General features: G+C 65.0%; 1 protein-coding gene across 6 annotated transcripts; it reads right to left on the reverse strand.

Moving 5' to 3' along the window:
• Positions 1–75: 75 nt before the first annotated feature.
• On the reverse strand, positions 76–21789 carry CIC (capicua transcriptional repressor). 6 transcript variants are annotated; one of them, XM_074219383.1, is made up of 21 exons: positions 21697–21789; positions 14746–17613; positions 8459–8608; positions 8167–8383; positions 7935–8064; positions 7664–7846; positions 7231–7396; positions 6344–6543; positions 6039–6261; positions 5623–5726; positions 4278–5373; positions 3575–3762; positions 3374–3495; positions 3108–3283; positions 2677–2976; positions 2154–2467; positions 1818–2044; positions 1577–1731; positions 1371–1502; positions 1159–1290; positions 76–1064 (listed from the first exon to the last, which is right to left on the reverse strand). In XM_074219383.1, the coding sequence occupies exons 2-21, from the start codon at positions 17576–17578 to the stop codon at positions 712–714; spliced, it is 7401 nt and encodes a 2466-aa protein (XP_074075484.1). In that variant the 5' UTR covers positions 17579–17613; positions 21697–21789; the 3' UTR covers positions 76–711. The 6 variants fall into 6 exon arrangements, with proteins under 6 accessions (XP_074075484.1, XP_074075483.1, XP_074075481.1 ...); XM_074219382.1 differs by having other exon boundaries at positions 1577–1728; positions 4278–5541; XM_074219380.1 differs by having other exon boundaries at positions 4278–5541.
• Between the last annotated feature and the right edge of the window lie 198 nt (positions 21790–21987).

Below are 21987 nucleotides of genomic sequence, written 5' to 3' on the forward strand. Positions count from 1 at the left end.
GTGCCAGAGGCAGGGGGCTTCTCCAGCGCTGGTGACAGTCCCCCCCCCCCACCCGGGCCCAGGCCGCCAGACACGTGTGTTAAAACAGCTTTAATCTTAGTCTTTGAGGCTTCTCGGCACAGTAAGAAATATTGCACATGATCAACATGTATTGTTCCGGGGGTGGGGGGGCGGGGAAATTGCCTTCTTAGAAAGTACAGCCTGGTGGGGGAGCAGGTAAGGAGGAAAGGGGTGCACCTGCCCTGCCCCCCCAACCTAGGACCAAAGTGCAGGAGGCCCCCCCCATCCTCCACCCCTACCCCCAAACTAACCTGAGTCCAGCCCCTTGAGGGAGGGGAGAGAGGGAAGTGGGCGCCACCCCCTCAGTCCTGGGCTATGTCCCCAGTCCCCCCCATGGGGGGGGCTCCCATCTTTCCCTCCTTCGGTCCTGCCCTCGGGAGCCTTTTTGCATAAAGTCGAGTGAAAAGATTCGATGGGTAACAAACTCCAGGTTATGTACAGGGGCTCCGCGGGGGCCAGAGCCCCCCTCCAGGGACGGAAGCCATGGGAGGAGGGAACCCCATTCCTCCTTTGCCTGGAGGGGCTGCCCCCCCCCCTTCCCCACACAGCTTCCTGCCCCTGACGCCACCATGCCCAGGGCCAGCTCAGGGCCTTCGGTCTCCTCGATGGGGCGCTACAGGCCCTTGGGGATGCCGCTCCCCAGAGAACACCTCACCTGCCCCCTGGGGAAGGTCCAGGGGGTGGGGGGGAAGGCTGGGGGGCCCCTTCCCAGCCGGCTTCGCCGGGCACCGGTTCTGAGGGCTGGGGCGGGGCAGCCGAGGAGAGGGAGGAGGAAGAGTCCGGAGCGGGAGGGGGCGAGTCCGGGCCCTCGGTGGGGGGTGGGGGAGCAGCCCCCACACTGGCAGCTGGGGGCCCCGGGCCGGGGGCCTCCCCGCCAGGCTGCTGCTCTGTGGGGGTGGCCGCCTGCATGATCTTCTGCCGGACCTCTCGGATCTTCAGCTGGAGACAAACTTTGGAGGGGAAGATGTCTGCGTAGCGGGCCTGGAATGCCGCTGTGGCCTGGGCTGCGGAATGAGGGAGGGCATCTTGAGTGACTGGGGGCGGTGTGGGGGGTTCAAGGGGGGAACCCCCCCCCCAGCCAGTGGGTCCCCTGCTCACCGGAGGGGAAGAAGCCGTGGTCCTGGAAGAGCTGCATGACCAGGGCGCGCCGCTGGTCCAGGGTGCGGCGCAGAGACGAGTAGGGCACCTTCTCGTACTCCAGTTCCCCCAACACATCCTCTGCCTCGGCGCCTGTGGCCAGGGAGGGTGGGTGAGGAGGCTGCCCCCCACCCCCTCAGCAGCCCCCGCCCCCAGCCATGCCCGGGCCTCACCGGTGCGGTCAAAGGTGAAGATGTCGCCCTCACACTTGGCGCTCTTCGGTGTGTTGGGCTCAGAGCTACAGCTTGAGCGGCGCCTCATTTTGCGCTTGGGGGAGGTGGGGTCCTCTGGGGCCGAGTCCAGGTCTGAGGGAGAGGCAAGAGGTATCAGGGGAGCTCCAGCCACCCCACCCCGGGGCCAGGCAGCCCAGGCTCCTCACCTGTCGAGTTCTTCCTCTTCTTCCGGTAGGAGCCCAGGATGGCGCGGGGCGAGGTGGCCAATGACTGCAGCGTGGGTGAGGGCAGCACCTCCTCCGGCCGGAACTCAGGCAGCTCTGCGAAGCGCTCCTCAAAGTCCACCTCAGAGAGGACCCTGCTGGGGGACAGCTGGCATCAAGCCCCAGTCCAGAGCACGTCCCACAGCCCGCCCGCCCCCCCCCCCCCAGCCCGGGCTACGCTCACTTGTCCACTGAGTCAAAAGTCTTCTTCAGGGGAGGAGGCCGGACCTTCACCTTCTTGCTGGGGGCTTCCTTCCTCTCTGGGGTATCCCCGGCCCCTGGAGGCCGCCCACCTCCCCCTTCACTGCCCCCAGGGGCAGGGGCCGGGCTGGGTGGAGCTGGGGGCTCCCCACGACTCTCCAGTGCCACGGCCGGAATCCTCCAATCAGGGGAGCTTGGGATCTTGCTGGCCTGGGGTCAGGAGCGGAGAGAGGAAGGTGGGGGTTCAGATCTGCCCCAAGGGATGAGACAGCAAAGGGATGTGAAGAACCCCCAGCTCCCGACCCCCCAGCTCCCTCACCGTCTCTGGAGCCTTGACCTCTGCCAGCGGGGCTGGGGGTGGGCTGGCCCGCGCAGTCTCTCGGCCAGGGGGGGCCCAATTATCCGCTGAAGATGTGGGGGCCGGCGTGGCAGGCTGGCCATCAGCCTCTGCCTCTGGGACTGCCTCCCTGGTGGGGCCCTGCTCGGGGGCCTGCCGGGCGGGACCGGGCCGGGCAGGTACCCCAGACTCATATGAGCCCACGGGGATGCTGGCAATGGCCGCCTTCACTTTCTGTGGGGGCTTGGGCGGAGGACGCTGGGCTTTCGGGGTCACCAAGCTATACGCCACAGAACCTGTCGAGAAAAAAGTGGTGCCTGGATGCTGCCGCTGAAACTCAGCCCCTTCTCTTCCCACATTCCCTCCCAGGGTTGGCGGACCCGCTCAAGTTCACCAGGGGCATCCCCCACTCGCCAGGGTAACCCCCACAGCAGTCACTTCCCGTCTGTGAAATCCCCATTCCCGCTTCCAAGCACCAGGACCCCGACCCAGGGTCATCACCCACCTGTGGCACTGGGAAAAGGGCTGGTTGGGGCCTGAGAGGCGGCAGGGGCCGGAGGACCAGGTGCCCCACCCTTGGGCAGGATGGCAGCAGGGGGGGCAGCGCTGGTGGCCACAGTATAGACGAGCCCCGGAGGGGCTGGGGTTGGTGGAGTTGGTTGAGGGAGGGGCATGGCTGAGGGGCCCCCTGGCCCGCCAGGGTAGAAGGCTGTGATGACAGGACCCCCAGCACAAGCAGGCGGCAGCTGGGGGCTGGGGACTGGGGACACGCCAACCTGGCCCGGGGCCAGCAGAGGAGCTTGGCCTGGAGAGGAAGGAGGAAGCAGGAAGCATGATCAGGCCTCGGGATGGTCATAACTTGCACCCCTAACTGGACTCTGGTGAGCCCATCTCCCAATAGCCAAGCCCCACCCCCCTCCCCCAACCCCTCCTCACCTGAGATCAGGGGTTGCACTATGGCTGGGCCGCTGGGTCCGATGGTGGTGAAGCCCAGGGCCACAGAGCTGGCAGGCCCATAGCTGGCCGGCGTGCCGGGAGCTCCACTCTGGCTGGAGGAGGGGCTGGGGCCCAGGGGAAGGGCGTGACCCGCAGCTGACTGGACGTAGGTTATTCTGACCAAGAGCAAGCATGAGGGGGTCAGCTAGGGCCTCAAAGGCCCCCCCCATGCCCATGCCCATGCCCGTGCCGGCTCACTGAATTACCTGGTGGAAGAGGGCAAGATGACCTTCTGAGACTGGGAGGCAGGGCTGGGCAGGGTGGCTGGGCTGAGGGGGGGGACCAGGCTGCCAGGGGTGGTCACTGGCACAGGGGTGAGCTGGATGATCTAGAGAAGGGAAGAGAGTGGGCAGTGCCTTTGGCTCAAGACCATGCCGCTGGTGCCACCCAAGGCCCCGGTCACTTACTTTGCTGGATGGCTGGGCTCCATTCTGCACTGGGACAGAGAACGGGGGGCTCACCAAGGGCAGAGGCTGGCTGGCCCCCCCTCCTCGGACTGCGACGCTAGGGGCTGCCAGGGGCACCAGGACCTTGCCGGGCAGCAGCTGGGCAGGGCCCGTGGAGGGCTGAGCCTGTACTGGAGACACTGATTGGGCTGGAAGAGAAGAAAGGGAGGGGGCGGCTAAGACTCCCGGCCAGCTCCCCATATCCCACCCTGTCCCCTCCACTCACCCCGAGCTCGCTGCCCTCTCCCAAGCCTCTGCTCTGTTGACACATCCTTCCCACAGGCACCAAACCCACTGCCTGCCGTGGCACCTTATGGGCTGAGCTGTCACCTGCCTCACTAGGGGCCCCGGGTCCCATCCCTGGTGCACTGAGGCCCAGCTGCCCTCCTCTAGATCATCCTGTCAGTCTGGTCCAGACCCTGGGCCCCAGCGGACGCTCTATTATTAAATCTCGTGCCCCATTCAGATTCCTGGATCTTTATCAAAAGTGGCCGGCTGTCTAGCCTCACCTTCACCACCCTCGACGGGAACCAGGGATGAACCTAAGGGCTGGCCTTCCCCCATTGGCGCTGCCCACCTGTGCCTCAGCCCGCCTGATCCCACATCTCGGGAGCACTGCCATCAAGTCCAGTGACGCTCTCGTTGCCCACCTCCCCCTCCTCACCTTTGGGGGGTGCGGCAGAGGGTACTGGTTGCAGGATGGGAATCCCAGGGGCCGGGGTGGCGGGTGCCAGGACCTTCCCATTGGTGGTAGTCCCTGGCGGCAGGGCAAAGCGGATGCTGGCCGTGGGGCCTGACCCCCCAACAGCTGCAGCTTTGGGGCCGGGTGCTGCTGGAGCCGGGGCCACTTGCAGCTGCTGGGGCAGGGTGGGCAGGATGTACTGCACTTGGGTGATGCCCCCAGGCTTGCCTAGAGGGGTGGGTTGCAGGATGCCCAGGGGCACAGGGCCATTGGGGCCACTGCTACTAGGAGGCCCTGCTGTGCCTGGGGCCCCCCCTCCACCAGGTGGGCCCTGGGCAATGAACTGTACGGCCGGAGGGGCAGAGGCTCCGTAGCCCGGGGTGCCCACAAGGAGGTTAGTCACAGTAGCGGGGGCTTTACCCACCCCCAGGAGGGGTCCTGCCACCAGATGCGGGGCAGTAGGGGCTGCCTGCTTTTTATCAGCGTAGACTAGACCGATTCCAAGAGGGGAGCCCCCTGGTGCTCGAGGACCAGCCCCCACCTCTCCTTTGGCACCTCCTTCAGCCGGCGACCCATCACCTCGCCCCGTGCCAGGGAAGGGTTTGGAAGCAATGGGTACGGGTGTGCTGCTGACCGGCCGTACCACGTTGGTCACCACAGTTGGAGCGGGGCGTGGGGGGCCTGGGGGGGCTCCGTAGGCGAGTCCTCCAGTTCCCAGGGAGGCGGGGGCCGTCACCAGCACCGTGGCTGACGGCAGGCGGGCAGTTGCACTGCTGCCGTCGCGCTCTGGGGGTTCCTTGGCCGGGTACAGGCCGCCCCCAGGAGGCAGCACTAAGGCTTGCAAGACACCCCCTCCTGGGGGTGAGGCAATGACCGAGGGACTGGGGAAGGGCTGGGGCGTGGGGGGCTCAGGCCCTCCCGTGCTCTCTGGCCGCTTGCGCCGATAGGCATTAGGGTCCACGGGAGGAAAGCGGGCTTTGGGGGGCAGTGGGCCTCCTCCGACCGGGTGCTGAGCACGCAGAGACCCTCCAGTAGCCCCTCGACTGGGCTCTTGGCTCTTGAAGGTCCCGGGGGCCAACTGGAAGGAGGAAGAGGAGGAGGCCGTAGGGCCATAGCCCTTGGGAAAGGCTGAAGTTGGGTCAGGGGCTCCGGGGGGCTCGGACTCCAGGGGGGGGCGGCAGTGAGTGAAGGCGGCAGATAGAGAGGATGAACGGATCACGGGCGAAAACAACTTCCTGCCAAAGCCCTAGGGGAGAAGGCACCAGGGTGAAGGGAGGCCCTGCAGCTTGGGGCTCCCCGCTTTCCCAGGCCTGGCCCAGCCCCTCACCTTGGCACCCTCAGGGTCCTCCCCAGAGCTGGCCTCACTGTCGCTGTCCGTCACCCGCTCCTTGCACTTTAGGTCGATGTCTGCGGTGCCAAAACTGTCGTCCGCTTGGGAGACCAAGAGGCAGAAAATCCACCAGTGAGCCCTCACCCCAGAGTCCCTCGGAAGTCAGTCCCTCTTCTGCCTCGGTGGGGACATGCTCCCCACCAAAGCCCAGGCTTTCCCCTGCTTCTGTTAGCTTTGTACTCAGGCTCAGGATGATCAGGAAAAGGCACCCATGGGATGTGAACAGCCCGACTCCTCTCTCAAACAAGGGCCAAGCCTGGGGGGGGGCAGGGGCTTGTGACAACGAACATGGGGCTCACCACACCTTTGGTGAGGGACGTGGGGGGGGGGGCAACGACTGGCCGTGTCCTCACCTATGACGTCGTCATCTCCTTCTTCCTCACAAATGACCATCCGCTCCTCATCACTGGTCATGTCCTCGCTGGCTGTGCGCTGGGAGCGGGAGGGCCGGGCAGGCAGCATCGGGGGCCGCCCCCCTGCCAAGGTGCCCCCTTCGCTGGGAGTGGCAAAGGGTCCGGGGCCTCCATATTGAGGCGGAGGCTTCGGCCCTGTGTAGGGAGCTGGGCCCGACACCATCTGTGAAGAGGGTGGAAATGCAGAGTTGGCTGATGGAGTACTAAGGACCCCTACCCTCAAAGAGTCCTCCCTTCAGCTCCACCTGGGTGAGCTCCTGCAGCGCCTGGCTATCTGGCTCGCTGCCGTCTAAGCCGTGCACGCCACTGTGGGAGAAAGCTCGAGGCCTGGTGGGGCCGGACCCCGCAGGGTGCAGCCGCTCAGTGGCGCCAGGGCCCGAAGCCGGAGTCTTGACGTCGGTGCTCAGTAGGGTCTGGGCCGCCGCCGACAGTAACTCTGAGGAAACTGTAGGAAAGAAAGTAAGTGGGGCAGGTGAGGGGCCAGACCCGGTGTCAGCCCAGGCTATAAACCAAAGTCTGCGGGCCCCCGGTGGGGGTGTCCCCAGAAAGAAGCCCATCCCTCTTCTTCCCGCTTGTCCCGTCACCCGCACGCACAAGATCTCTTCTGAGTTAAAGGTCCCCAACCGGGTGGTGCGGTGAGAAAGCTCAGCCCTGGAGTCAAGAGGACTCGGATACAAATCCAGCCTCAGATGCTTACTAGCTGTGTGAACCCTGACAACCCAGCGAAGGCCCTCCTGAACCGACAAATAAACGTGACCCTATTCCCAGGGAAAGGAGACAATCAGAGACCTCTAGTTTGCTACTTTTGAGACTAAGTAAGTGCTTCCCACTCAAGGGCAAGGCCCCACAATCTTCCACTGGGGACCAGGCTGGAACTCAGAAAATCACCTCTCTCGTCCTCTTGAACCTAACTCCCCCCGCCCCCACATCTTGGGACTCGGAGAAAAAAACCAAAGCTTCTGCCCAAAGTGAGGGCGAGAAAAGGGGTGTTTGATGAGAGAGCTCAGAGGGAGACTGGGGTGGACAGGAAGCCTGGGAAGCGGGGCCCTCTACGAGGAAACCCCTCGGCAGGCTTCCCCATCTCCACGTAGAAGGTGACACGCTCGGGGTTCCGGGTCTCCACGTCGCTCACCTCCAGGTGCGGCTGCCGTGCCGGTCTCTGACATGCTGCGCTCCCGCATCTCTTTGGGTCCTCCCGCCAGACCCAGGGCCACGGGTTTGGTGTCTGAGCTCGACTTCTTCCGGTCCTTGTTGCACCATTTCCAGTCTGGGTGGGCCTTGAAGTGGGCCTCCTTCACCTGGTGGGGTGAGGGACGCGGAGCTCCGGTGGGCCGGAGGCCAGGAGGCCCAGGCAGGAGAGCCCCAGAGGAGCCCGAGCCTGGGAGGAGCGGGGAGAGGAAGTGGGCGGGGGTGGGAGGGACAGGGACTCCCGAGCAGGTTCTGGGCCCCCAGCCTGGGCTCGGGTGGAGCCTCCTCGGCCAGAGGTATTTCCTGCCCGCCTGGGGGAGCTGGTGCCGCACTTCCTCTCGATCTTTACCGGGGAAGGGGTGAGCGCAGGGGGTTACCTGAAAGGCCAGATCGTGGTACTTCTGCTTCTCCTTGGGCCCCAGCGCGTACCACCACTCGCCCAAGATCTTGCTGACGGTCCGATTATCCTGGTTCGGGTGGCGCTGGTGCACCAGGGCCCGGTGCCGCTTGCTGAAGATCATGAAGGCGTTCATGGGGCGCCGAATGTGGTCCTTCTCCCTCTGGGGGCAGACAACAAAGAGGGCGCCGTCAGGCCCCGGGGAGTCAGTGGGGGGGAGGCAGAGGCGGGCGAGGGGAGGCCTAGAGGACCTTGTTGGGGCTGCGCCCGTCCTTCTCCGAAGACGAGTCCCTCTCCTTGGGCAAGGCGCTGAGGGACTGTGTCCGGCGCTTCCCCGGCGGGAGCGGCAGCTGGATCTCCGGGGACATGATAGAGAGGAACCTGTGGAGCGGGGCAGCGCGGGTGAGGGTCCGAGGGTCCGAGGGTCCCAGGGTCCCGCCCCCCCCACCCCCCGCCCCGCCCGCCCCCGCCCCCCGGACTCACGCATCGTCGTGGTCACTCTCGGTCTCGCTGTCCAGCCGGCTCTCCCCGGTGGGGCCCGGCCCTTCCTCCTCGGGATGCTGAGGGGGGCCCTTGCCGCCTTCCGAGCCCCCCGGGGCCTGCGGGGGGCCCGGGGCGGGGCTGGCGGCGCAGGTGGCCCCGGGCGGCCGGCCGGACTCGGGGGCCTGCTCGTGGGCTCCGGCCGCCGACTCCGCCGGCTCTGAGGGGGGGACACAGGGCGGTGAGGCGGCGCGGGCCCGGCCCGGGGCGCCCCGGCCCGCGAAGCGCGCCTCACCTCTGCTCTGGCCCGAGGACACGGGGTGGCCGGCCGGCTGCTGGGCCTCGCTGGGCTGCACCGACGGGTCAGGCTGGCTGGGCGCCAGGAAGGGCACGAGCGAGTGCCAGGGGAACACGGCCACGGAGCGCGGCTCCACGTTCGTCCACACTGCGGGCGGAGGGCGCGGGGTGAGCGGGCGCTGCCCGGGGGCAGACAATGGGAGGCGCCGCGCCGTGGGGGAGGGGCGCCCCCGGCCCAGGCCCGGCCGCCCCCGGCGCTCCCCGCCGCCCAGGCCGCCCGCCCCGCGCCGGGCCCGGGGGAGGCACTGACCGAACATGCCGAGGCCGCGGGGGGCGGCGGCGCCGGGCGCGGGCAGCGGCCGGGGGGCCGCGTACATGGTCCCGCGCGGGCTTCGGGCCGCTCACCGCCCGCCGCCTCCTGCTGGCTCTCGGCGCCGCCTCCGCCGCCTCCGCCGCCGCCGCCGCCGCCGCCCGGGCCCGGGGGGAGCGGGAGGCCGCCGCCGCATGCCCCCCCTCCCCCGCCCGGCCCGCCCCGCGCGGGGGGTCTCGGCCGGGCGCGCGCCTGCGCTCTCCGGGGAGGGAGGGGGGGAGGGGGCGGGGCCCGGCGCGAGCGAGCGAGCGCGCGCCGGTCCCGCCCCCTCCCGTGCCCCCCTCCCCCCGCGCGGGGGCCGTCACGGGGCCGGGGGCATCGCGCACCGCCCCCGCCCGCGCTGACAGGCGCGCGCACGCGCACTGACGGCCGCCCCCCCCCCCCCGGAGCCGCCGCCTGGAGCCGCCGCCGCCTCTTCCCTCTGGCGGCCTGGAACCGCGGCTAACGGGCGCCCTCGGCCCGCGGGGAGGGCGCGGCGCCGGCCGCCGCTCGAGCCTGCCGCTGCCTCGCCCGCCCTCCCGCCGGCCCTGCCCTTCCTCGGGCTGGCTCGCGACGTCCGCGCGAACAAGAAAGCGAGCGAGCAAAAGCAGCCGCTGCCGCCTTCTCCCCGCCCCGCCACTACTACTCACTCACTCACTCCCCCTCGGCCCCCCCCCCCGGCCCCCGCCCGCCCCGAGGGGCCTTCCGCGCAGGCCCGGCCCCCGAGCGGCGCGCCCATTGGCCGCCGCCGCCGCGCGCGGGTCAGGCCCCACCGCGCCCACCCCCATTGGGTGGAGAGGAGGAGGGACGTCAGTCACATGCAAATGAGGGCAGGGCGGGTGGATCCCGATTGGGCCGGGCGGGGCCGGGGGGTGGGGAGGGCGCACTGCAGCAAAGGCAGGGAGCCAGGCGGGGCGGGGCCCGGCGGGGCGGGGCCGGGCTGCGGCGGGGCCGGGCCGGCCGGGCCCACGGAGGCCCCCTCCCCCCGCCCGTCCGTGCGTACGCACGCACGCACGCACGCAAACAAACACACACGCACATGGGCGGCCGGCCGGGGAGCACGCACGCACGAGCGGCGTGGACCGCGGGGGGGGGGGGGGGGGCCCGCGGGGACCTCCACAAGTCGGATTCTCCGAAATCCGCCCCCCACCTCTGTGGGGGGGCTCGCGGCCCCGAGGCCCCCCACCTGGACCATGCCACGTCCTTGCGGCCCCGGCGGCCTGTGGTTGTGCCAGGGGCCACGAGCACGGGCATCCCCCGGGGGGGGGGCAGCTCGGCGGCACCAGACACCCCTCGTTCCACCCCGGCCCAGAGGCCACACCAAAGCCTCCTGGCCGGGGCTGCCCCCGGCCGCGGGCAGAGGTGGGCACAGGTGGGCGAGGGCCCGCGGAGCAGCCCGGGCGCCCCTCCCCCCGCGGGCGCCGCCCCTCCCCCGCCTCCCCCACTCCCCAGTCGCATTACCTCACCGCCCCCGGGACCCGCAGCCCCACAAATCGATGTGTCCGGCTGCCTCTCCCGCAGCCCCCTCCCCACGGTGACTCACCCACCTGGCGCTTAACCTCTTCCTGACTGCCCAGGTCTCCAACGCGGGCCTGCCCCCTGCCCCCTGCCCCCCTGCCCTTGCACCGTGCCTAACCCCCCAAGGCCTCTGTTTTCTCATCTGGACAGTGTTGGGGGGCTGTCTGGTCTCCACGGCCCTCCCGCCTCTTAGGCCCGGGCCACCAGGGGGCAACCCCCCCCATATCTCCCACTTGGCTCCAAAGGGGAGTCCCTCTGTGGAACATCTGGAAGTACAGATGGGGGCAGGGAGGGTAGGAGGCCTTCCCCAACCCTGGATGGAGGAGGGTTTGGAATCTGGGCGGGAAGGCCCCCCCCCTTCCCCTGGGCACAGTGCCAGACCTATACTTAGCAGTCATTGTTCTAGGGGGAAAGAGGGGAGGCATCAGAACCTGAGCTAATCCTCCCCCTCCTCCTCTGCTCCAGGCTAGGAGAGCCTCGTCCCCTCACCCCCCCAACAACCAACAAGTCTTTGGAGAGAGGCTCCGGAGGCCAGAACAAGGGCCCCACCTGGAGGGGTGTGTGCGTGTGTCTGTTAGGGTGTCACCACTGAGAGAGGAAAGGGGAACCTGGGTCTCCTCCCCTACTAATCTACCCCCACCCCACTCCAGACACAGGCAGAGACCTGCCCTCCAACTCCCAGGAACACAGTCCAGTCTGCATGCATCAAACACCCTTCCTTGGCAGCCTGCCTGGTCCGGGGCTTCTCTTCTACTCCGTGCCCCCAATCACAAAATGAGCAGAGTCAGAGAGCTGGCTCTGGGTTCAAATCCTAACTCTGGCTTTCTTCTCTCTGGGCCTCAGTTTCCTGATCTGTAACCTGCGAGAAGCTGGTCTACATTCTTTGACCTTGAACGGATCCCTCTCCCTCTGGGAGGCTCCGTCTCTTCACCTGCCCCACTTCCCTCACTGGGCTCAGATCAAGCCTCCACAGCCATCTACCTAATGGGCAGGTGTGGAAGGCCACTTTTCCACATCAATCACAGTGCATTCCCTGAGTATGGGGCTCTTAGGCCCTTTCTGAATCCCATTTCTGTAGGGCCTCAGTGGGTTTACAAAGACCATTCCTCGACCAGTCCCGGGAAGCGGGCCATTTGAGAGACAGGCATACCCGGGCCCTGGCAGATCTTGTTCCCAGTTACTGGGCAGATCAGGGCTTTCTCCAGGGTGGGCTGCCTTGCCCAATCACTCCCAAGCAGGACCACGAGCTACACCAGACGTCCTTAAGGGAGATGCCCGACTTTCCCTGCACCAAGGGAGTGCCACTCCACCCCCAGACTCCCCTGAAATAAGCTGAGTATCCCCATTTCTGTAGACACGCTGCAGCCTCCCCTCCCCTGTACACAGCGGGCCAAGGTTACCCGGGGAACTGCAGGAGGATTGGTGGAGCTGGGAAGGGATGGGGGGCGGGGGCTAAAAATAGCTTGGGTGGGGGTGAGTCAGTGGAACTCAGGGAGAAGGGATGGAGGAGGGATGGGGAGGAGGGAGGACCGAGGAGGGGGTAGATGATGGGGACCCGAGGGGTGGGGATGCAGGGATGGGAGAGACACCCAAGACCAGGGGAAAGGAAAGAGAAATGGGGGTGATGGGGGGATGGGCTTCCACAGAGGGGAAGGGAGGTAAGAGATGGAAGAGAAAGTTATGTAATCCCGAGGGGGGGCCGGGAGGAGGGAAGTGAGAAATGTGGGGAAAGAGAAGGGGGGAAGGGTGCCCCAGCCCCCCCACATCATCATCATCGGGGCTCCTGCCCCCGGGCAGGGGCTGCTTGCTCACGAGATTTTCCACTCCCGGCCTGGCCCTGGGCCAGCCCCCGCCCCCCGCGGGCCCACAAAGCAGCTTTGTCCGGGAGGCCCCACACCCACGCGGGGGAGCGGGCCAGCTGGCACGAGGGGCCGGGGGCGCCTCCGCCTGGGACCCTGTTGGGCCAAGGATGTGGGGAGCCCGGTCCCCCAAGCAAGGATGGGGCAGGGGGCACCTGGGTTTGGGCAGCGGACCACCAGGGGGCAGCGTGAGCCTGAGAGCCTGGGGGCTGGGGGGGGCTGCTGTCACTCAAACCCGGGGCCCCATCCAGCAGGGTCACCCCCCCCCACTGAAGCCCTTGCTGGGTCCCACCTCTAGACCAGCTTTCTTCCTCTGGAGGAGTGGGGGGATGGGGAGGTGTCCCCATGGGTTGTCCATGGCTTCCTCCATTTGAGGGCTCTGGGGCTGATCCCAGAAGCTAAGTATGGAGCTCGGAAGTGTGGGGGCCCAGCAGGGTAAGGGGCATTTTAATGCCACCCACCAGCCCGGATCTCCTGGCCCCCAGACTGAGGGTCACAGGTGCAACCCCCCCACCCCGGGTGAGGAGGTCAAGGGGAAGAGAAGCCTACTCATCGGGCAGGCCCCCACCTTCCTGCTACAAAAGGAAAACAGGTGTGGGTTGGAAGAGGGGTCTGGTGACAGAAAGCTCAAAGCATATTTCTGACCATGGAAAGGGAGAAACTGAGGCCCAGAAGGAGGGAAAAGAAAGATACTGAGAAGCCCCAGGCCTAGAGAAGGAGACCCACCCAGGCAGGCAGGAGAAGTCCAGAGAGCCAGAGTTAGGCAAAGAGAAACAGAAAATCAGTGGTGATGAGAGAAACAGAGAGAAAAAGGGGCAGGGGACAGAGAGAGACAGAGTTATGGAGGAGGGAGAGGGACAGAGAGGAACACTGAGGCAGAGTGAAAGAGAGACAGAGAGAACAAAAAGGGGTAGAGAGAGAGAGACAGAAGAAGAGAGGGACATAGACAGAGAAACGGGAGGTGGGGGGGGCAGACACACACAAAGCCTGGCTAAGGGCCACTGGCAGGAGCCAGGTCCAGAGAGATTAGGAGGAGACAAGGTGCCACCAGGTCAAGGGGCAGAGCTAGCTGGGCAGGGCCTTCCCAGGTCTCCAAGGGGACAGCTCCCAGCCCGAAGGGGCTTGCAGTGTCTGCGCCAGGCTCTGTCCAGGGTCCAACCCAGATGATGTGTGTTGAAGACTTGCAGATTCCGGGATATCAGGCAAAATATGGATAAGAAGAGACTTAAAGGATTGATGGAACTTTTCAGGACTGAGAGCGAATTGGGAAAGTGCAAAGGAGGAGCCAGAGCTGGGGAGACCAAGGGGAGATGGAGCTCTAGTCTAAAAAGAAAGAGACTGAGGCCCAGGGAGAGAAAACCTCGCAGAGTGAGAAGCAGCAGACCCAAGGGAGAGCCAGACCCAGGCAGAGAGAGACCCCTGGGGGCCCAAGGCCATAGAAGGACCCTGAGGCCTTAAAGATGCCAAGACTTGGGCAGATGAAAACCTAGGTAGGGTCAGAAACAGAGACCCAAGTGAAAGAGACCCTGTGGGAGCTGGCAATGAGGCTGGGACCTGTTGGAGGTCAAGGACCCCTATCCCTGGGCTCCTGGTGCTTTGACGGGGGGAGTGGGGGAGGCAGCGGCAGCAGCTGCCTGAATCGGGCCGGGCCCAGAATGCACAGAATGTGGGGGCGCCTGCTGCCTGCCCGGGCCCATCCCAGAGCGGAAGCAAATGCTTGCTGGCTTTGGCAGGGAGGGAGAGGGTCAGGATGCCCTGGCTCTGCCCTCACACCTGCCAGGTTTCTGAGGGTCACAACTCTGGTGACTCGGTTGGGGCCTCATCCGTATACACACACACACACACACACACAGACATCTCAAGGGCTTGGAGGTCACCTGGCCTTCCTGCTAACTTACTTTGGGCAAGTCATTAAACTTATTCAAACCCGCATCTCACAACAAACCCTAGCATCTCAGAGGTGGAAAGGGCCTGATCTCATCCGACTCCTGGCTGAAAAGAATTCAGCCTCAGTGGAAGACATCATCCATGAAATGGGTGAAGGTCCCCCTCCCTGCCCCTGCCTCCTGTGGCCTAGCCCACAGTCTGGGACCTGGGGTCGAGGCTGAGCAGGGGGACCTTGGGGAAGAGCCTTCCCTCCTCAAGAAGCTGATAGTGGCACTGGGCTTGGAGTCTGAGAGCCATGAGTTCAAACCCAGCCTCAGACTCTTCCTGACTAAGTCACTTCAACTCTACCTCAGTATCCTCAGCTGTAAAATGGGAATCCCAACAGCACCTCTCTCACAGAGTGGCCTTGAGGGTCCTATTGGATAATGGACGTCCACAAAGCTCTTTGCAGTCCTCCAAAGCCCATGGAAACATTGGCTGACTCTCCTTCTCTGGTTCTCGATCATGTCTAAGGTGCCTCCCCGCCCTGATAAGAGCTTGCTTCATCTCAAAGGGGCCTTTTTCTGCACATTCAGGTTATGCTCATCCCAATCTTGGCCCTCCACCTTAGGACCCTTGCTCAACCCCCAAAAGCATCACCTTCACAGCCCACCTTCTGCGGAGGCTGCTTACCTGTCCCAGGCCGGCCCATAATGACCTCCTTCTTGGGGGCAGGGTGCCCAGGATAGCTGCTGGGCACGAGGACTGGCAGCAGAGCAGCAGGTGAAGGGTGGAAGGCGACCGGCTGGAACGGTGAGGAGGCCAATCCAAAAGCCGGCCCTGGTTGAGCCATAGCAGATGGCCCGGCCGGGGGGACGCTGATAGGGACGGGGGCGGGCAGTGGCGGAGGTGGGCCCGGCTTCCCGCTGTTCGGCACGGGCGGCCCTGGGTGCTCTCGCCCAGCCCTGCTGGGCTGGCCACCGCCACGGGCCTCTCCGCCTGTGGCTACCTCCCCAGGGAACTTGGAAGGCAGCGGGACATCGGGGTTTCGGACAATTACGGGAGAATCCCGCTGGACAGCTGGCACCCGCCTCACCGAGGGGCCGGGATCTGATGTTAGGCCGGCTGGGGGGGGTAGCAGCAGTAGTGGGGACGGCTGGCGGGACCGAGGGAAGGGCGCAGCCGGTGACACAGCCCGGAAACCAGCCGGAGCGGAGGGGGTAGGTGTGTGGGAGACAGAGTCCACTCCCGAGTCCAGGCTGTCGCTCTTCTGAAAGTCCGGGCCCCCCCCACCGCCAGGGCCCCCGAGGCCTCCAGGGTGTGGCAGGAGCTCTGGCTTCCGTCGGCCAGGGCTCATGGGCACGGTGAAGGTCAAATTGGTCTGGAAGGTAGGCAGGATGCCTGAGGAATGGCGCTCCCGGGGGGCAGGGGGAGGCGGGTGGGGGCCCAGGTCTGGTGGGGTCAACACCCCGGCCTTCGGAGTGCTGGCGCTCAGGTGACGGCTCCGGACGGCCGTGCGCTGAATCACGGGTGAGGCATTGATGGGGCTGAAGTTGGCAGGCCGGAAGCCAAAGAGGGGTGAGGGGGAAGGAGAGGGGGCCGGCGAGAAGGGAGACTGGGTGGAGACAGGTGAGAAGGAAGGTGTTCCGGAGCGGGAGCTGCCTAGGGACACCAGCATGACCGCAGCCTCACACTCGTCAAACTCGAAGCGGGACAGGTCAGCGGGCGCCACCAGGCGGGGCCGAGAGTCCCCTCGGGCCGCCACACTGCTGGCCTCACTGTCCCTCGAGGTCTCGTCAGCCCAGTCAAACTCTGCACTGCCCTCTCGGGCGGCCTGGCGACCGGCCCCCCCCGCCCCTGGTCCGGCCCCCGCCTCGGCCAGGCCTTCCATCTCCTTGGTGCGCATGGACAGGTGACGGGAGCAGTAGCCTCGACGCTGGGACTCCTTCATACAGCCATCGCGGGAGCACAGGCGCCGCCACTGCTTGCCGTTGAACTTCTTCCGGATGCCATTGGGCGTGCAAACCACATCACCTTTCTTGTATTTCTGCTGGGCAGCTGTGAGGGGCGTCCGGGCCCGAGCTGGAGGGGCCGCCCCCCTTTCCAGGGAGGTCACGCTGCTGCTGCGACTGCCCCCAGCTCCATCCTGACCAGGGGAGGGCTGCTCGGCTGCCCGGCCAGGTCCAGCAAAAGCCGGGGACTTAGGGGGCGGAGAGAGCAGCTGGGGTGGGGGCAGCGGCAGCAGAGGCTGGGGGACAACAGAGGTGGCAGTGACAGTGGTGGTGGGGGGCCGTTTTTCCTCCTCTTCCTCTGGAGCAGCCTGGCCAAAGCTGATCTTGGAGACCTCGGCGTCCTCTGGTTGTTTGGCCTCCAGGCCAGGAGGGCAGGGGCCCAGCTGGAGGGGAGGCTGGGGAGGCGGCTGGACGGGTGGGCTCTCTCTCTGCATCCCCTCGTCTCCTTGTTCCCCTTGGGTGGCTTCCAGCGGCAGCTTCCTTCTCTCCTCGGGGTCCCAGGGAGGGCGCAGGAGGCGCAAGCTAGAGCGAGCCACCCAGACAGCTTCCCTGTCCCTGCGGGGTGGGTTAAGTGGGAGCCCAGGTGGAGGCCCATGGCTGAGACGCACCTTGTATGAAGCCGGCTTGGCATTGACCTCTACCACCACGCCCTCGCGATAGGCCGTCTCGCCAGGGTCCACACAAGTACAGACAGCCGTACCCACCGCGAGGGCCCCAGGGGGTGGGGTGGCATCCAGGACCACATCCACGCTGCCGGCCAGCGCCCCCTCATAGTAGGTGAGGGCCCGGTCTCCAGGGAACTGGACTCCAAGGTCTTGGCTGCGCCGGACCTGCTTTACTACTGCAGGCACGAAGAGTCCGTCCCGCCGGGCCAAGACCTTCTGGGAGCGCAGGAGACGCAGGTCACAGGTCCCGGCACCTGTGGAACCGGGGGGCCAGGGAGTTGGGGGGCCGGGCTCAGGCAGCTCCTCCTCCAGGTCGGCCGAGTGCTCACTGGCTGTGTCTGTGGAGGATGAGCGAGCAGAGGCAGGCAGCTGGACCGGCAGGGCGCAGGCCCTGACCTCCTCGGGGGTGGCTGGGGGCTCCTCTGGCCCACTGCCACCACCAGCACCATGCTCCTCTACGTACTTCTTTTTGGGAGCCCTTGACTTGAAGGTAGCAGTCTTTCGGCTCAAGGAAGGTTCCCATCGCCCAGGCTCCCCCTCGCCCTTAGGGTCCTCCGCGGGGGGTAAAGACTGAATGGAGTCCTCTGTGGGGCCTGAAGGGGGCAGCTGCAGCGGGACAGCCTCCGCATCTGGGACCCTCCCTTCCTCCTCTCGTTCACCTTCCTCCTCCTCCTCGGGAGCAGTCTCTTCCTGCTGCTGCTGCTGCTGCTGCTGCTGCTCCTCCTCCTCTTCTTCCTTGCCCCCCTCGCCCATTGCCCGGCGTTTCTGGGCTTTGGCCCTGGTAGCTGGGGGGGACTTGCTGTTGCCGCCATGGCCAGGAAGTCCACCTGCTTTTTTCATGGGTTTCATTCTTGTCTTCTTCCTTGGCCTGTCTTTACAGAGACCTGCAGGGAGGGAAGAGAGGCAAGGTGAGCTTCCTGTGGAACTCAGGCAGGAGCATTGGGGAATGAGCCCCGATGCGGGCGGAAGAGGGAGACGCTAACCCAGACCAGCCCCTTACTCTCTCTGTCACCTTGGCCAGTCGGCCCCCAGCGTAGGCCCCAGGCCTCTCAATGGGCCCTGGCCCCTGCAGCGGGGCAGCTGCGCAGGCCTTCCAGTTCCTGGGCAACTCGAGGTGAAAAGGTCCATAAGGGTTTACCAAAGCTTTTAGTTATATTTTGTAAATATACACCAATAGCTAATGTTTACCTCACTTGACACATGTGTAAACTGAGGCTAGACGGGAAAAGTGAATTGCTCAGTCTCCAGCAGCCAGTCAGTGACAGAGTTCTGCAGCAAGCCCAGTTTTTCTAATAGGCCACCCACCCTCCAGGGTTCTATCTCACAGCTCTTGCATTGATTTTCGGGGGTCCAGACTCTTTCCCTAGTTCCTAAACTTCCTGACACACCTTCCCATCATTCCTGGCTCCCCCAGGCCCTGCTCAGCCATGCTCCCCTCACCCCTGGGCAGGCACCACCCCTTTTGTGGGGAGGGCCAGTTGCTCTGCCCAATCTGCTCTCTGGTTCTGCTTGTACCCTCCCTACCACCAGTCCTCCTTCATTCCTGTCCTAGGAAAGAGCAGGCCATGGCGTGTCTAGGGCAGAAGTTCATAACCAGCTGGGAGGTGGCTTACTGGGTGTGCATGCACCCCCCCATGATATGAGGAAGACTGAACACACCCATCATGGACAGGGCCCGTAAACAGACCCCTTGCTCACCCCCTCCCCTAGGTAGACAGCTCACTCATAACAACAAGACCCTGAGAGATGGCTCAGATCCCACAGCCCTGTGCTGAACAGAACTCACAGTGGGCCGGGTGCGCGTGCGCGTGCACACACACACACACACACACGTGCGCGCGCACATGCACACTCTCTGTGTCTCTCTGTGTCTCTCTCTCTCTGTGTCTCTCTCTCTCTCTGTCTCTCTCTCTGTCTCTCTCTCTGTCTCTCTCTCTGTCTCTCTCTCTCTCTCTCTCTCTCTCTCTCTCTCTCTCTCTCTCTCCCTCTCAGGCCTGCCTGCTGCTTGCAGCCCTCTCTCCAGCCCCCACCCCCACCCCTGCGCCGGGCTCTTGGGTTCCAGGTTAGGAAGGAGTTCTGGGCCAGGCAGGCAAAGAGAAGAGATGAAAGCCAGGAACACACTGGGACAGACAGGCCCAGCCGCCCAACCTCACCCACACTTCCTGAATGTTCACTTTGGCCCGCCCCCTTTTGAACTGTCTTAAAAAAATAAAAATAAAAACTTTACTCTGAACTGAAAGAAGCAGGCAGAGCGAGGCCTAAGAAAGCCCGCCAGGAGCTGGGTGTGAGGGAGGCCGGGCCACCAGCTGCCCAAATCCTCAGGGAGAGAGGAGGGCTCTCGCCTCTCCCTAGAAGGGCCTTCTGTGGGCTGCCCCCTTCCCTCCCTGCCAAGGCTCTGCTGAGGCCCCCAGGTGAACGTCCTCTGACTAGGGACTCCCAACCTCACCGAAGTCAGCATTTTCCCCTTGGCATGGGCCCCTCTCCAGAAATCTCAGACCTGGGGAGAAAGCACCTGGGGCCTCATCCCTGGATTCAGGAGATGGTCTGATGGCCTTCTGGGGGGCACAGCCCAGCTCCCCTTCATGCCAGGGCCATCCTTCCCCAACTCTGTGCCCATTTCATGGGCACTGCTCCCCCATTCTCTCCCTGATTGCTGGAAGGGTCCTGCCAGTCTCAGGCCCTCCTGCAGCCCTAGTCCCAACCTCCTCCTCCTCCACAGGGCATCCACCTCTGGATGCTGCCAAGGCTTCTTGCCATTCACACCAGCCACAGACATTCACTGGCCCTGAAGTCAGCCCCTTAGTCTTGGCCTTGACATCAGTCTTGCCCTCTGTCCTGTACCCACACCCCCTGCCCCTATTGTCTCAGACCCCTCCTCCTTGGCTCTGCTTGTCCCTGATTACTACTCCCATCTCCATCCTCTCCCCAATCTCCACCTTGTCACCCCTCTTCCTTTAGGGAGGCCAACCCCTCTCCCTTTCACTCTTTCCTTAGACTTTTATGACCATATACCACTCCCTTCCCATATATCCTAGTGACCCCACTGTCAGCTAAATTCTCCCATTTTCAACTTGGTTATCCTTTCCCCTTCGTTTTGTCCTCATCTCTCTCCCCTCTCTCTCTCTGCCCCCCCCACCCCTGGGTCCCCTTTCTTTGTTTCCCCCTGCCCATTCCTGGATATTCTCTCTCTGTTTCTCTGTCTCTCTCTCTCTCTCTGTCTGTCTGTCTCTCTCTCTCTCTCTGCAGTCCCCTGCTCATTCCTGGGTCCCTCTTCTTCCAGGCCCCTCCCTATCTCTGAATTCTCTCTCCTCCTGTAGCCCCCTGGCCACCCCAGGTCCCTTTTCTCTGCATCCCTCTTCCCATCCCTGGGTTCCCTCTCTCTCCCCCTGCAGGCCCCTGCCCATCCCTAGGACCCTTCTCCTTCTGCATTCTGTAGCCATCCCTGGATCCCCTTTCCCTGCAGCCCCCTCCTCCCCAGCTCTGGGTTCTCTCTCTCTCTCTCTCTCTCTCTCTCTCTCTCTCTCTCTCTCTCTCTGCAGTCCCCTACCTATCTGTGCTAGACCCCTCTCCCTGCAGCCCACCCCCCATCCTTGGGTTCTCTCTCCCTGCAGCCCCCTTCCCATCTATATCCCTTCTTCCTCTTGCCCTCTCTCCATCTCTGGGCCTTGTCTTTGAAGTCCCCTCCCATCCCTGGGACCCCTCTCCCTGCAGCAACCCCTCCCCATCCTGGGTTCTCTCTCCCTGCTGCAACTTCCTTCCCAACCCTACGTGCCCTCTTTCTGCAGCAGGCTCTCTTCTCTCCTGGGTGCAGCCCCCTCCCCATCTCTGGGCCTCCTCTCTGCAGCCCCTTTTTCATTTCCCCACCTCCTGCAGCCCTCTCCCCATCTCTTTTCCCGTCTCCCTGCAGCCCCCTCCCTGAGTCCCCTTTCCCTGCAGCCCCCTCCCCATCCTTGGGTGCCCTTTCCCTGCAGCAGCCCCCTCCCCATCCCTGGATGTTCTCTCCCTACAGCTGTTTCCCTGCCACAGCCCCTTGCCCGTCCCAGGGTGCCCCCTCCCCACGCAGTGCCCATGTCATCCTCGTCCCCCAACTCCCCCCGCCGCAGCAGCTCGCCCCGTCACCTGGGCGGGGGTCCGGGCCGGACTCCCTGGGCTCCGCGGGGCCAGGCTGGGCCGGGCCGGGCCGGGCCGGGCTGGGCTTGCTGGGCTCGGTTGGGTTCGCCTCGGCCCGTTCCCCTCCTCCCTCCCGCCCGCCCACCCCCCCCCCTCCGGTTCCTCTCTCCCCCTCTCTCAGCTCCCCCCGTTTTTGTTTTTTTTTTTTACTCCAACACACAAAATGGTGAATGGACCTGCAACAGCTGGCAGCGCTGGCCAATCGGCGGCCACAACCCCGCTGACCGGCGCCGAGAAAGACCAATGAGAGCCGGCCGCCCCGCCGGCCCCGCCCCTACCAGGGCAGCCGTCAATCGCGGCCGCCGCCTCAGACCCGCCCCCTCCCCGGCCCGAGCGACGGCAGGGCCCGCCAATCCCCGCAGCTGCACTAACTGCCCCGCCCCCAATCCGCGGAGCGACGTCAACTTTACACCTCCTTCTCACCTCCCCCCATACAGTAACCAGTGGATGGTCGAGCGACCCCCGTGCGGGACAGTAGCCAATGACTATGAAGAGGTGGGGCTAAAGTAGGAGCCGACCAATGGAAACCTGAAGAAGGCGTGGCTCCGGAAGCTTGTTGCCGGGCCGGCCGTACTGTGCCTCCTGGGAGTTGTAGTCCTCAGTGGCGCCCTGCGCGTACATGGCAGCTGGGTCTGGACTACAACTCCCATCAGGCAGCGCGGTGCGGGCTCTGAGGAGCCGGGCTAAGGGAGGGCGAGCGAGGGGAGGGGAACAAGACTGGGGAGGGGAATGGGGAAAGAATCCGAAAGAACAGTTCCCGATGGGGACCCTACCGGACGCAGGCACCCTGGACTCACCCGATTTTCCGGCTTCGGCGTCGCCCGGCGGCTCCTTTCCGCGGCGGCGGCGGCGGCGGCGGCGCGAGGGGAGGCGCGAGGACGCGGCCAACCAACCGCCGCCCGCGAGCTGCCGCGGCCAATCAGCGGCGGAGGGGCGGTGCGATGACCTCACCGTGTTCGTCGTCGTAGGCCCCGCCCCCTCCAGGCGGCTGTGGTGGCTGAGAGTGGGGAAGTTCCAAGAGGAGGGGAGGAGAGAGAAAAAGGTGATGTCACCTTTCCGCCTTTCCATTGGCTGTGAGGCCCTTCTAC

The sequence above is a fragment of the Macrotis lagotis genome, chromosome 1 (assembly GCF_037893015.1).
Source record: "Macrotis lagotis isolate mMagLag1 chromosome 1, bilby.v1.9.chrom.fasta, whole genome shotgun sequence".
NCBI classification, from domain to species: Eukaryota; Metazoa; Chordata; class Mammalia; order Peramelemorphia; family Peramelidae; genus Macrotis; species Macrotis lagotis.